This window comes from Heliangelus exortis, chromosome 2 (genome assembly GCF_036169615.1).
Source record: "Heliangelus exortis chromosome 2, bHelExo1.hap1, whole genome shotgun sequence".
Taxonomy (NCBI): Eukaryota; Metazoa; Chordata; class Aves; order Apodiformes; family Trochilidae; genus Heliangelus; species Heliangelus exortis.
In genome coordinates, this window is record NC_092423.1 from 141,581,918 (window position 1) to 141,595,142 (window position 13,225).

The 13,225-nt window shown below is 37.5% G+C and overlaps 1 protein-coding gene across 8 annotated transcripts in view; it reads right to left on the reverse strand.

Moving 5' to 3' along the window:
* CYRIB (CYFIP related Rac1 interactor B) overlaps window positions 1-13,225 on the reverse strand; it is a 95,451-nt gene that overhangs the window by 12,709 nt on the left and 69,517 nt on the right. For 5 of the 8 annotated variants that reach the window (XM_071738384.1, XM_071738381.1, XM_071738383.1 and 2 more), the window contains one exon: window positions 3,939-4,021. In XM_071738384.1, coding sequence (XP_071594485.1) covers window positions 3,939-4,011 — 73 coding nt within the window. In that variant the 5' untranslated portion in view covers window positions 4,012-4,021. Of the gene's footprint in view, window positions 1-3,938; window positions 4,022-5,062; window positions 5,146-13,225 lie in introns of all 8 variants that reach the window. The other 3 variants (XM_071738385.1, XM_071738387.1, XM_071738382.1) reach the window with 2 other exon arrangements.

The window sequence follows — 13,225 nt, forward strand, 5'->3', positions numbered from 1 at the left end:
TGCCACTTGCTGAGCACATCTCTTGCCTATTTAATGTTTCATGCAATTTTTTCTTTACTCTCTCTAGTAAAGAGAGTTCACATTTTAATGTAGGGGGGAGCACACAGTAGAAGGGCCCACAAGAACTCCTCCTCTTCTTTTCAAAACCCACTGACGAGCAGGACAGATGTAGCACCACGAGCTTCCAAGTTCAGGAATGAAAATCATCTTTCAGACACAAATTAAGTGGTCTCCACTAAACAGTTGGCTAAGCAATCAAAAAAAAAAAAACCTTGTACATCCCTGCTAGTGGTTCACTTAGGATCCGATCAGCCAGCTACTGTGCTTCTTTTCCCTAAAATGTTCCAGCTAACCTAAGGCAATGCCTTTTACTTTATTTGTTAGGATGGTGGCTTTTTTTTCTTATTTTGATTATTAAAAAACCTTATAAATATGTGCTTTTAAATCCAGTAGCCACTGGATTATTTCTTAAAGTATGCATTTCATTTTGATGCATCTCATCCTCTCCAGTACAAGTCAGCTGTAAACCTGCTTTGTCTCAACTAAATTCTTCTCACATCTGTAGATCTTCTGCACCTAGAAAAGAGCTCACAGAAGTAAACCTATGGCCTTTTATATGCTCATTAGGGCACTGTATTCTGAAGGCCCATTACAGATAGAGGGGAAGGTTTCTCTTCCTAAGCACTGTTGTAATTTTGAATATGTGGAGTATTCCCACATATCACCAACTACCTGAGAACTCCACCTATGGGACTTTCACTTGAAAATCACTAATTGGGGAACTTGTTGAAGTGCACAGAGCAGGAAAGGGAATTGTAATTGTACTTCTGGAGTTAGTCTTGACAACTACAAAAAAGCAGCCAGCACTGCGAGGCATCCAAAAAACAGGATGAAGGAGGCATACAATTTCAGTGATTTCCTCTTTCCCCTGTCAGGGATGTAAATTCCTGCTTTATGACAAGGCTTTGCCTTTACCCAGCAATATTTTCCATAGAAAGAAGAAATACAGTAAGTGCAGCACAGCTCACTGAAATGTTCTGAGGTTTGATATTGCTGCCCTTGGTTACACAGGGCAACTTCCCCCTCTCTAATCCAATAGTAAAATGAAAACTCAGGTGCCTCAAGTATATGGGGAGTTCATCATTACATTTTTAATTTATTCATAATATTACAACACTAGATGCAATATAAATTTAGTGTTCAGAAAGCTCACACAATAACGCACTAAGGACAGAGTAGACTTGAAACAATATACAAATGCTGTTATGTGAATTAAATGCTATGGAAATATGACAACATATTGCATGCGGGGAACACACACAGTTAGTGACTCTTTTAAAAAGTATTTGGCTAGCCTACAAAACTAGTAGGGAGAAATTTGGGGTTAAAAGTTTATATTGCAAAGCAAATGCTATTTAAACTGAGATTTTTCCCAGGGAAGAACCCATTAAGTTGTCTGAAACTGTCTGGGACAAAACTCACAAGCAAGGGAGAGGAAAACTCCAGAGTGCTGGAGAGGAATTTATTCATCTCTATCATCAGTACTATGGAGAATGCTATCTTTGTGGCTACTCTGAACCCTAGCCAAGTTCTTTGGAGGTAATGCAAAACACTTGCAACGCTAGCTTAAGATCACCATCTGCAATAAAAAGTACTCTGTGTTTTAGCTACTATTCAAATCAGTATTTTGGAAAGGATTTGTACTGTGACAGTAATGACACCAATGTAAATGTTGAGCTGTAAGTTTCCCACCTTGTAGGTGGCTGTTTCATGTAAACAACACTGCCCTCACAAATCTGTCTATCTTCCTCTGCTCATGCTAAAGTGGTACTGCAGAGACTTCAGTAAAATACTTAAGACAACTACTTGTTTCAAATAGATCTGATGAATGACCAAAGAAAACCTAAGCAGTGTTATGGCAAGGAAAAGCCAACAGCTCATTGTATTATTTGTCAGAACATTTTTTGTATGTATTCGTTGTCAGCGATACAAATCACTGGAATCTAGCACCAGGATAAGTATCTGGGGAAAAAAAGTGTTAGAAACCAGTCCAAAACCTTCCTAAATTTAGAGTTTGTATCCTTATAAAGCTTTATGAGGATTTTAACTCTTTAGCATATCGTGCAAGAATTGTTTAACAAGCCCACTTACTTCAAAGATATGTATTGATTTAAGAACAAAAGACTTCAAACTCTATAACTGGGCCACACATAGCATAGAATGGGCAAATTTATTTTTGATACAGAACTTACTTGCTTTTTGATATAAAAACACAACGTTCAGTATTGCAAGATTAAGTGCCAAGTCTTGAAGAAAGATCTTGACTGTGTCAAAGCCAAGATCCTGTCAAGGCAAGCTATCTCAGAGTAGAAAGGAGCATGGATACACAGTATAGCAGCAGAAACAAACGCAGGACAGGGTCCAAAATGAATAAAGAACAGTCTAACAATTCAGCCATAATATGTCACTTAATTTGACTGCATATGTAAACATTTCATGTCAGCAACCTGCTTACTCTCATGCCAAATCTTGTCATGCTCAAAACATGCACTTTAAAACAAAATGATTGCTAACGAAGAAGTACTTTTAAAAATAGCAATTTTTATTGCAATTTGTTTTAGAATTATACCTGTTGTATAGCAGCTTACTTGAATGTAATACAGTCCAATTAAATGGTCAGAATTTGCAGATTAAGCTGGAATATTCTGCTGTAGCAGTCCCTCCTACTTTCCTAAGTTTTACCTATTCTGCTGATATGTGAGACCTGAAGTGGTTCTAAACAACAGTTTTACATTCTGTTTTGTTTTTTTTTTAATACAACCCTTGACTATCTTTGCTTTAGGAATAATTTGCATGGCTATCATCTTCCAATAATAATAGAATCAAAAGAGGCAATTGATAAAATCAACAGTACAGGATAAAGGTTTAGAGAAGTTATAACTTTAAACATCAATGAAGCAAAAACATATTTCTGCAAACTCACTTTCACATTATAACTCATGTAACCAATTGCTACTGTTTCAAATGTAACTATAAAATAATTTGGGGAAGAAAACAAGATACCATGAATCTCTAATTATCAATATCACAATACTTCAACTTTGTTATCCTGGTCTGCTACATTTTATTACATGGTCAGAATGCACTTGAACATTAGTTTGTTATTATATGCTTGCTGTGCACTTGGGTAAAGCAATTGCATTTCCCAAAAGAAAGTAATTAAACATGTATAGCAGCAGCCAACAACACTTACCTGCCATTCTTAGGCTATACTATGTCATGCAACAAGAACTACAAGCAAGAAATGCTAACAATATGTGAACCTTCCAGAGCACTTGGCATTGATCAGACAAGCTGTATGCCTCACCTTTTCAAAAGCTTTTTCATCTCTATGCTTCCAGAGCCCCCTTTTTTATTGAGGGATGAGGCTAACTGAAAAATTTCAATGCCAAATCAAATAAGGTTCACATATACACCTTTAAAGTGACGAGGTTGGAGAGCTATGGATAGCTGTTGTCAGCCCATCTGTATCTGCAGCAGCATTCAGCATGCAGTGGAAGAAGAAAAGTGAATCCGGTTTCATGCTCCTTCCTTCTTTTAAGGTGCATGTATATATTTGCAATTTCCAGAAGTCTTAAAATAATTCAAATTCTTTTTAAAGTTTTGATTTGAAGCAAAGAAAATTTTGGTTTAAAACAAGAATGATACCACATTCCAAAGTATATTTTGAAAACCCTTCCTGAAGATTTCACATTTTAGAAACCGAGGCTTTTTAAAGCAGATTATTGCTTTCTACAGAAGTTTGCTGAACAATTATCCATAGCTCAGGCATGCAAAGCTGTTGTAAAGGATGGCAAGGTGAAAACATACATTTAGTACATGACAAATGCAGTCTACTGCAGGCAAAGAGTAATAGATATATAAAATCATCATCTCACTTTCAAAATCAAGGAAAAAATTTGGCCCCTGCTCAAGGTCTGTGCATGTCAAAACTTTTAGAAGGTTCCCCATGTTAAGGTACCTGCCAAGACAAGAATGAGAGAAAAGAAATTTTTCTTTTTATAAGAAGGAACAGCCCAAACACAGTTGATTGAAGCAGTGGGGGGAAGAAGACCAGAGAGTTCCATCAGGCATGAACCCATCCTTCAGGCTGCGGCCCTGATGGGTGGAGGGAGACCCCCACCTGGAGGACGTACAGCTGGTGATCCCAGAGATGCAATGCAGCTTTCCTGTAAGGAGTGACTAGGTCACCAACATCTTCACAGCTGCCCCTTCAAAAAAGGGCAGAGCTCCAACTGAAGGCATTGCCAGTGACCAATTCTGTGCTGGTACACCCTAGCACCAGTGTCCTGAGCAGGAGTACACACTGAGGGGCAAGTGCTATTGCTATGTGCAAGCACCAACGTGGTAGCCTTGCTACAGATTTTTACCTGATGGGGACAGCAGAAGGAAAGAGCTTTCATTGTGTCAGCCCTTATAATTTTGTCAGAAAGCCATTAGAGAAAACTGCATCAAGAGACATCATTTCAGTGTGCAGCAAATGGTGATAACAAGTATGCCACTCATCTTTTACATCATCAAAAGTTGTCCAACACGTTTGTGAAGCTCAGACAATTTCCCTGTGGACTCTTGGATGTAAAATGTACACATTAACTGCACCATGAATGACCAAACCAGGATCAAGAATGATTAAGTATTCACTCTCCTTTAAGATAGGATTTCAGCGAACAACTGCTCAGCACAGATTACTAAGGCATACGGACAGAATTTTTTTGTTTTATGATTATTTGATTTGCAGGCAGATGGATGGACATCAATGACCACAAAGAGCCAAAATGATTAAGCACAAGAAAAGAAAATTTACACACTAGCATGATGGTGGCTTGGCCTCTACTGGAGAGGGGGGGAGAAAAAAAAAAAGAAAGAAAAAATGGAAAACCACATGCTACTCTTTCAAATTGGAGATTTGCAACTGAGTCCCCTAGCCTTCACTGCAGTAGGTATAAACAACCCTACTGTTACCATTTTAAATGCACCAGCTGTGAAGGGCTGAGAGACTTACTTTCAAAATCCAAGAAAAAATGTGCTGCATTGTGGTCAATGTCCCTGGTTAGCACCTTAATGAGATTACCCATGCCAGCAAACCTAAAAATAAAAACGGCAAAATAATTTAGTTCCAATAACCATTTCCTATTTTAAGTACACGCCTGTGGCTCACCAGAGCAGGGCTCCTGTTGGGTTTGGCACAGTGGATTCATCACCTTCTGGTGGGAAGTAGAAAATGTGCAGTGTACAGAGTACTTCCACTTCCCTTCTTTTCAGGGAGGAGTAATTATTGAAAAATTGAAGTGTTATAGCTTTGATGAAACCATGAATTACTAGCTCTTTTTCATCTTTGTTGAATACATATAAAGAAATATGTTATCTATGATCACTGAGCAATTGTTTTTCTAACTGTAACAACCCACAGACAGACTGTAACAACGCCTTTCTTGCTTTGGACAAAAGAAACCTCAAATGGATCTGGTGTCATAATAAGCCTGATTTTTACTCTGTCTCCATAATGCAAGGCAAATTTCAGAAAGCCTCTTATTAACAGTCATCTCTGGCTAATGAACAATATTTCCCATCAAATCATGTAAAATGACGAGTTAAATGCGTTAGAATTCTCTAAAAACGGAAGATAATTAAGTTTCCATAGTTGTTCTTATGTTTGCTGTCACATCCCAGCTAAAAGAAAAAACAGAAGAAAAATTGAATAGCCATTAGATTAATCTAGGTCAGATAAATTAACAAAACCATTTCAACCGTTACCATAAGTTTCAGAAATCAATACCTTCAGTAGGACAGTGAAAACTGCATTTCATAACAAGGCAGTCTTTTCAATCTAAAAATCGTTTCAAATTAGTGTAACTATACCAACCTATGAGTGTGTGCCCTTTTTTTCTTTCTTCTGATTTTTACTTTTACCAAAGACTGATGTTTGCTTGGAGGGAGGTACCACAACAGTAAGAATAATCAAATTATAAGGTATCAAGAAAAGTGAAGTAACGTGAAGTCAAAACAAATTGGCAAAACAAATTTTGAGAACCTACCCAGATTTCTTGAGTACTGTAAGAAAAGTGAAACTGGTGTATGAGAGAAAAGCAAACTAAGAACTGCACACAATTTATTTTTCAGGACGCACAGGATTCAGCAATATATCAACCAACCAACAAAAGCTAGAGAAGGAAATGTGAATTAATCCCAGATTGTTAGAAGTTACTCAGTCCTTGCTCCAACATCTTCTACAGAAAGACCAAATAGTTAAAAAACTATTTTTATAAAAACAACTTTGAGTGCAATCCAACTGATTACAGTGCATTCTGCACAAAGAACCTCATCACTAGGTGTATGCTTGCTTCTTTGCACATTCAAATTTCTCCTTGAGATTGCAGAAAATGCAAGTTCTGCTTCCTAAGCATTTGAACTTAATATTTTGTTGAAAGTCTGATCAGATTTCTAAGCCTATGGAAAACACCCATCATTTAATGGGGTTTGAAACAGTGCCCAGTTTAAACACTTATCAAAAAAAGTAATCCATCAAAACCTGTTTCTTCTAAGAGGCAGCTTTTTCAGACCTTACAGTTCCATAGCTTAGTGAACTCTTCAAATGCTACACGTGCACCAGTGCTGTGTAAACAAGCAACATCAGAAAGAAGAGAAATTACTCTTCTGTATCTTGCAAGCATGTTCTGTAACAACAAGACTGAAAAGGCCACTAAGACCACTCCCCAACAATGAGACCATTCATAATCTGAAAAAAGCTGAAATAATACAGAGGCATTCTTCAATATTTTCAGAGGCAATAAAAAGCCAGAAGTACAAGGTGCCTAATGTTTATGATTGAGGCTGCACATTCATATTTAAAAAACAAACCTCAACCTCAGAAGCTCATTACATATGTCAATTCCAACATTCACAAGCAAGTAGCAAACACATAGCAGTGAATGGTGTTAACTGCTGAAAGAGAATTCTTTTAACTGTACCTACAATTACCACCATGCTTCAGCTCTTCAGCTGCACCATCCCCCCTCCTCCACCAAAATAATTTCTTAATCTCAAATAAATACCTCTGAGTAGGTTTTTGTCTTTGTTCTGATATTGACCAGTCTCCTCAGAGTTTACAGGGTCATGTGTGTGGTTTAAATATTGGATAACATTGGTTAACATTACTCCTGAAGGTCAGAGCAGGGGCATGCCTATAGAGCTGAAATATTTTGAAGAGGAGTTTACAGAAAGCATGTAGCCAATGCAGAACACATTGCTTAACTGCATCCCTCCCAGAAATTAGTAAGGGGTCAGGGACTCAGTTTTGCAACTCAAATACCTTCCCTGCAGACCTTCATCCCTCACAGAACATTGCCAATAAGAATATAAGGTTTCTTCTCCGGGAGTTTAACAAATTGAGAAGCACAATAAAAGGTTTGCAACTCCAGCGCAACATTAGATATGCAACAAATTCAAACAGATGATGCAACTGACCTAATAGTAACGGTTCAGTGACCAGCCTATCTAAGAAAAGGAAAGAAACTGAAGATTATGAGAACAGATTAATTCAGCTCACACAATAATATGTGATACAGGAATACATTTCAATTTACACGAGTACAAATCTGCATGAACACTTATTAGCAATGAAGTTTGTTACTAACCTCTTCGCTCATGCTTTCAGTCTACTGAAAAAATCTTGATGAAATTTAGTTACATCTCAGTTTCACACACAAGACACATGACCACATTTGCTTTATTAGCAGCAAAACATTCACTGTACATTCAGGTTTTGTGGAGTGAATGGAAATCTAGTAGAAGCTGGATAAACACTATTTCTGAAACTTGTACCAAGATTAATTCTAAACAGTTACACATGGTTATCAAGTACTGCTCAATACTGCAAGATTTGCTGTGTTTTACTAACTGTGAAAATGACCATACCTCCGAGCTGTAAAGCAGAAAAACTTTAACAAGCTAGAAAGAGTTTGAAAACTCAGTTTAAACAAAAGCTGAGATGTAACAGATATAGCTTTTTCTTGGAAATGTTCTTCTCTCCTTAGCATTCAAGGTAATGAACCAAGATCCAAAAGAAAGTACTTAGCCTTGCTGGAAGAGTAAATTCCTATATTTTCACAGTCTGAAATGGCCTTCTAGAAATGAGACCATGGTGTCACAGCGTGGAACTCCCCAGATGCCTGGCTGCAGGGCAACACCATGGCTCAGATTAGATAGCTCTATACTTCTTCATATACTACTTTATATACTACTTAATTTTCCTTCTAAAGGTAAGCAGCAAGAAGAGCTGACTTGTTACACTCAGATGGAATCCTACATAGGTAAAAGGGAAAATTGACCTGAGAGGCTGCTATGTCAGCAGAATATCAGGATCAATCAAGAACAAAGCAGCCTAAACTCCTGACAAATCCAAGAATTAGAGATTCTTGCCAATCTGCACATAGTAAAGAAAAAATTGAAAAACCTAGCCATGACAGTTTTATCACCAGGCATCTCTTCTGCTATTTGACACACTGTAACAGCACCACTGGAAGAGAAGATTTGGTAGTTGAAAACTTACTTAGTAATTAACCACCACAGTGGCATGCCCTGTCAGTAATGATTTACCAAGCACTCTTCCAATTTCCTCCACAGCTTCATATGAAGTCAGTAGAATTACTGTTTCAGAAAGTCAGGGGCAGTTCCATTAAAGTAGCCCTGATACTGGGTATCACAGTTTAATCAAGGACATCATCCAGCACTAACTGCATCCTCCTTCAGCTCATTGCCACACCAGTCAGCCCCAATTCAAGAAAGATTTGAGCCTACATAAAGACCAAAGCCAATAGCAAGCACTACTACTGCCTCTTACATTCTGCAGCTGGGCCTTGTCTCAGAGCCAAATAGCTGACTCAGGACATGGACTGGAGGTGACTTTTGTGGGTACCAGCACACCTTTTGACCCACTATTGTTCCAGTGTAAATGGAACAAAATTCACCCTGTTGCAATGCTTGTCAGAAAGAATTTTGTGTATGTTCAAATCAGCAACATCAAAATATTTGCATGCCCAGCTTCAAGTACAATTTAGATCACTCCCTACTTGTTATTACACAGCTTCAGATTGTTAACGTCTGTCCACTTTTATTTGATACTCTCGCTCAGAATAAATGACATTTTAAAACTTGTACACAGTTTTTTTTTTTCCAGTGGTCTTCTCCACTTTTATTTTTTCTCCTCTCCACTTTTATTTTTTTTTAAGATTCTATAGTGTAGTGCCCATATATAACTCACTTGGTAAACTGACAATGTAAAATTCAGTTAAAGCACAATGTAGACCACTGAAATTTTTTCTTGCCATGAATCCAACATCACAAAAATCAAAGCAGAGAAAAAACACAAGTCTCTGGCCAAAAGCAGACTGTCCCTGTGAAGCCGCCCAGAAGCCCTCCTGGCATACTCTGTACCCCAGCACAATCCTCAAGCCACGTGGAGCAGGTTATGGGAAATGAGAGCACAAGCCAAGAATATGGTTTAAACTTGACCTACTTGCAGAGGAAGACATAAGGAATGCCACATTTGATTACAATGATTTGGCCCATTACAGCCTTATGGGGTTGTATGATGCTGCGTGTAGTGTCATGATCAGACAAGCGGAAAGCAAAGGCATATTTTCAAAACAAGTCTTGCACGCATGCCCTTCATGCTGAAGACATCCCTGGCACATTTCATTTTTTATTTTTTTTTCCCTAAGCTAAAAGCCCAGGGGAAATTTAATAGAAATAAACGATGCAACTAAATTCAGCCAAGCACTACGGAAATTTGCCCCTCTGCATCTGAAAAAAAACAAAAAGACAAAACCCCAAGTATTTTCTTGCAACTAGTAAGCAGCTGGAAAACTTACTCTTGCTCAAGGTAAATACTACATTTGCAAGGGACATTTTTAATTTTGCTTTATGCTCTTGGAAAAAAAGCATGCTTTCAAGCTAGTTAAAAAAAAAACATTTGAGATCACTGAAGAACACCTGCTTCAAGAAATCATCAGTCCACCTTTTGGAAAAGCACATGCTATTTCCCAAGACTACTTCTAATAAAGCTTAAGACTAAATAAGGGACATTGAGTACATAAACTGTACTCAACAAAAGCCTCATGCTCTGGAGTCTGGAAGAGGGAATAAATTGCAACACATTATATAGAAAGCATATGTAATTTAATTTTCTTCCAGGGATTGGGTTTTATATTTTCCATTGGTCACAAATGTGTGGTATAAACCTCTGATTCAGAGATATTTTGATAAAATAGTAAGTGAAAAATTCTTCTGATGTTAAAAGTCTTATATTACACTAGAACACCATGGTGTTAAAATATCTACAGTGCTAAGACATCAAGAAAAACCTAGCTGAATGTCTCCCTACACTGTTTTTGTAGAATTACAATCCCATCAGCCTGGCAATTGTTAAGGCTTGACATTTTCTGCTTCCAGTATCTATCCATGAAGAGGGAGAAAAAAAAAAAAAAAAGCTGAGGAAAAAAATCCAACACCCAGCCAGTGAATAAGTGGCTCCTCACATCAGCTGGAATCCAAGGCAGCCCTTAGCAACACGGGGTATCACAGGGCTGGCAGCCTATAAGAGCAAGTGCTGTTTTCTCTCCTGATGCAGCAGTTGAGCTTCACAGGCAGAGAGAATTTGTCTGCCCTCAACCCCAAGAGCCAGAGAATGCTGCAGAGATGGAAACAGGCTTGTAACCTGCAGTGTGGAAATCAGCCTTTTCAGAAAGTTGTAATATTTTCCTTGGATCCAAACACGTTTTTCCTAGCCTAAGGCACGTTTATTTCTCTTCTGAATAGTGCTGAAGAAGTGTATATGCCCTCTAACACATTCTAACTGCTACTACTGAGATTATTATTTTTGAAACACCACTCAGTAAAGATCTGGTTTGAAAACAAAATTCCAAATTAATAAAATACATTGTCCAGACACAAGATAATTACTCAGGTAATGGTAAAAAAAAACAACCCAGCAGTTATCACTCATGGTTTGGAAAATAGGCCAACACATGGATATTCTCAACTATAAATTTAGGACAGAGAATCTACTCTTATCTTACAAAAAGTAGATTTGGATCATCCAGTCTCATTTTAAGGACTCTTTATAGCTATAGTATCATTATTAATACTAAATGTCTGATACTGAAATCTAACTGATGAATCAAACATATTTACAAAGCACCACACAGGTTGTGCATAAAAGATGCAACTTCATTCACTGCAGGACAATTTGTTCTACTAAATGTAAGATTTCACCAGATTTTATACACACATTCATGACATCGCAGACTAAACTTATGCAATTTTCTATGCACAGCTTTCCACTTCTGACACCTACTGGTTGTTCTTCCACATGCCACTAATTGCAACTCATCCATAAGAAGACTGAAAGATTTGCAGGCCAAAAAAAATAATACACATACACCACTGAATTCCTGGGGCCTCAGTCATCAATATCTTATCTAATAGTGGAAAAACAGTTTATACAGCCAAATATTTTTTTTTTATAGAAAAATAAATATTCAGGCTACTTAAAAGCTGTTTAAAGCCACCTCTGATGTCAGTCCTTTTGGCTAAACTAACTTTGATACAATGAACTGTTTTAGTTGAAATTGAAATTACTTTTTTTGAGATCACACATCATCAATAATGACTCACTGCTGAACAACACTAAATTCAAAACTTGTTGTATCAGGGAAATGGTGGCCTGCCAGGGAAAACAGTCTAGCAGAAAAAGCTCACGTTCCCCAAAACCAGAATTGTAAAGTTCAGTCAGGTCAGTGTTTATTCAGTTCATTTTTCCACTTAGAGGAAATCAAGGGAAAGGCACTGAAGAATCCACAGTTCCTTAAGAAGAGGCAGTCTTAAAGCCTTGTTAATTTGGGAATATTTTAGTAGCACAGCTGACACTGAATAACTCATTTGAGAGGAGATACAAAATAACTAAGCATGCCCACACAAGTCTGGAATAAAACCTGATTTGTCTGGAAGGATTACTCCTATTTTTCAAACAGAACTTGTATTGAAAAGAGGAGAGACTAATGCTCAAAAAATCTGCTCTGATTTACCCTTCAACAAGTAACTGCCCAATTCATCCAAGAGTGATGTGAGGTTAAAAAATAACTATATGCTCTTTCAAAATGACACAAACTCAACATGCTTTCTAACTTAATTCCTCATAATGCTCTTTTTAAACTCAATTACATTGCAACCATCATGAAAAAAAACCTCACAACCTGAATGTAAGGGACACTTACATTCAAACACAATTGACACTTGCTTTCTCCTTTAAAGTTTTTGAAATCCTAAGAGCAGTAACTGTTGCACTGCTGCAACTCGTCCAACAGAGGTCACTACTTTACAATTTCATCTTCCAGAGAAAGGGAAACTTGTACACACGTGTGGGATCAGCGCATTGCACACCAGTGCCTTACAGCTCCGAGGGCCGGCAACTTCCATCCCGAACACTGCATTCAGTCCATAAGTACTGTGACTTTATCCGCAAAACAGTGGCTGATCTGCAAGCTTTTTTTCTTTCAAAGTAATCTGAAAACATTCTATCTTTATCGGGTACAAAAAAAAACAAACAAACAAAAAAAAAATTAACAAGAGCTGTGGTAGGTTTACAGATTGTTTTTTTATTCTTTCACAGAAAAGCTTCTTATTCTACAAAAGATTGCATGCTTATTAAAGCTGTGCTACACTACCACGTTACTAAGAAAGTTGCGTATTTCAATAATGTCAGCCTCTAATTTAACAACTGCCAAGCTCTCATCTCCAGAAAACCCCAAAACCTAAACCCAGTAATAGTAATCTGTGTAAGTCCTCCTCCTGCCAGATCTTCATCTCAAATAAACAAAAAATAAACCCAATAACACCCCCCCACCAAAAAAAAAAAAACAAACAAAAAAACCCCCAAAACAAACCAAACAAAACCAACACAAAACCTGCAAGTATTACCAAACTGCTAGAGGGGAAAAAAAAAAATATTTTCAATCCTAACTTCATTACAGCACCTACTTCAACTGATCTGCCATCTTTTAGTTGGCATTTCAACTCATGATAAAGCACTCCTCTTCAAGACTAATTTCATATGGAAACCTGGTTTCTTTCAAAGCAGCTGAATTCCTAAGGATCAGACTCCTATGTA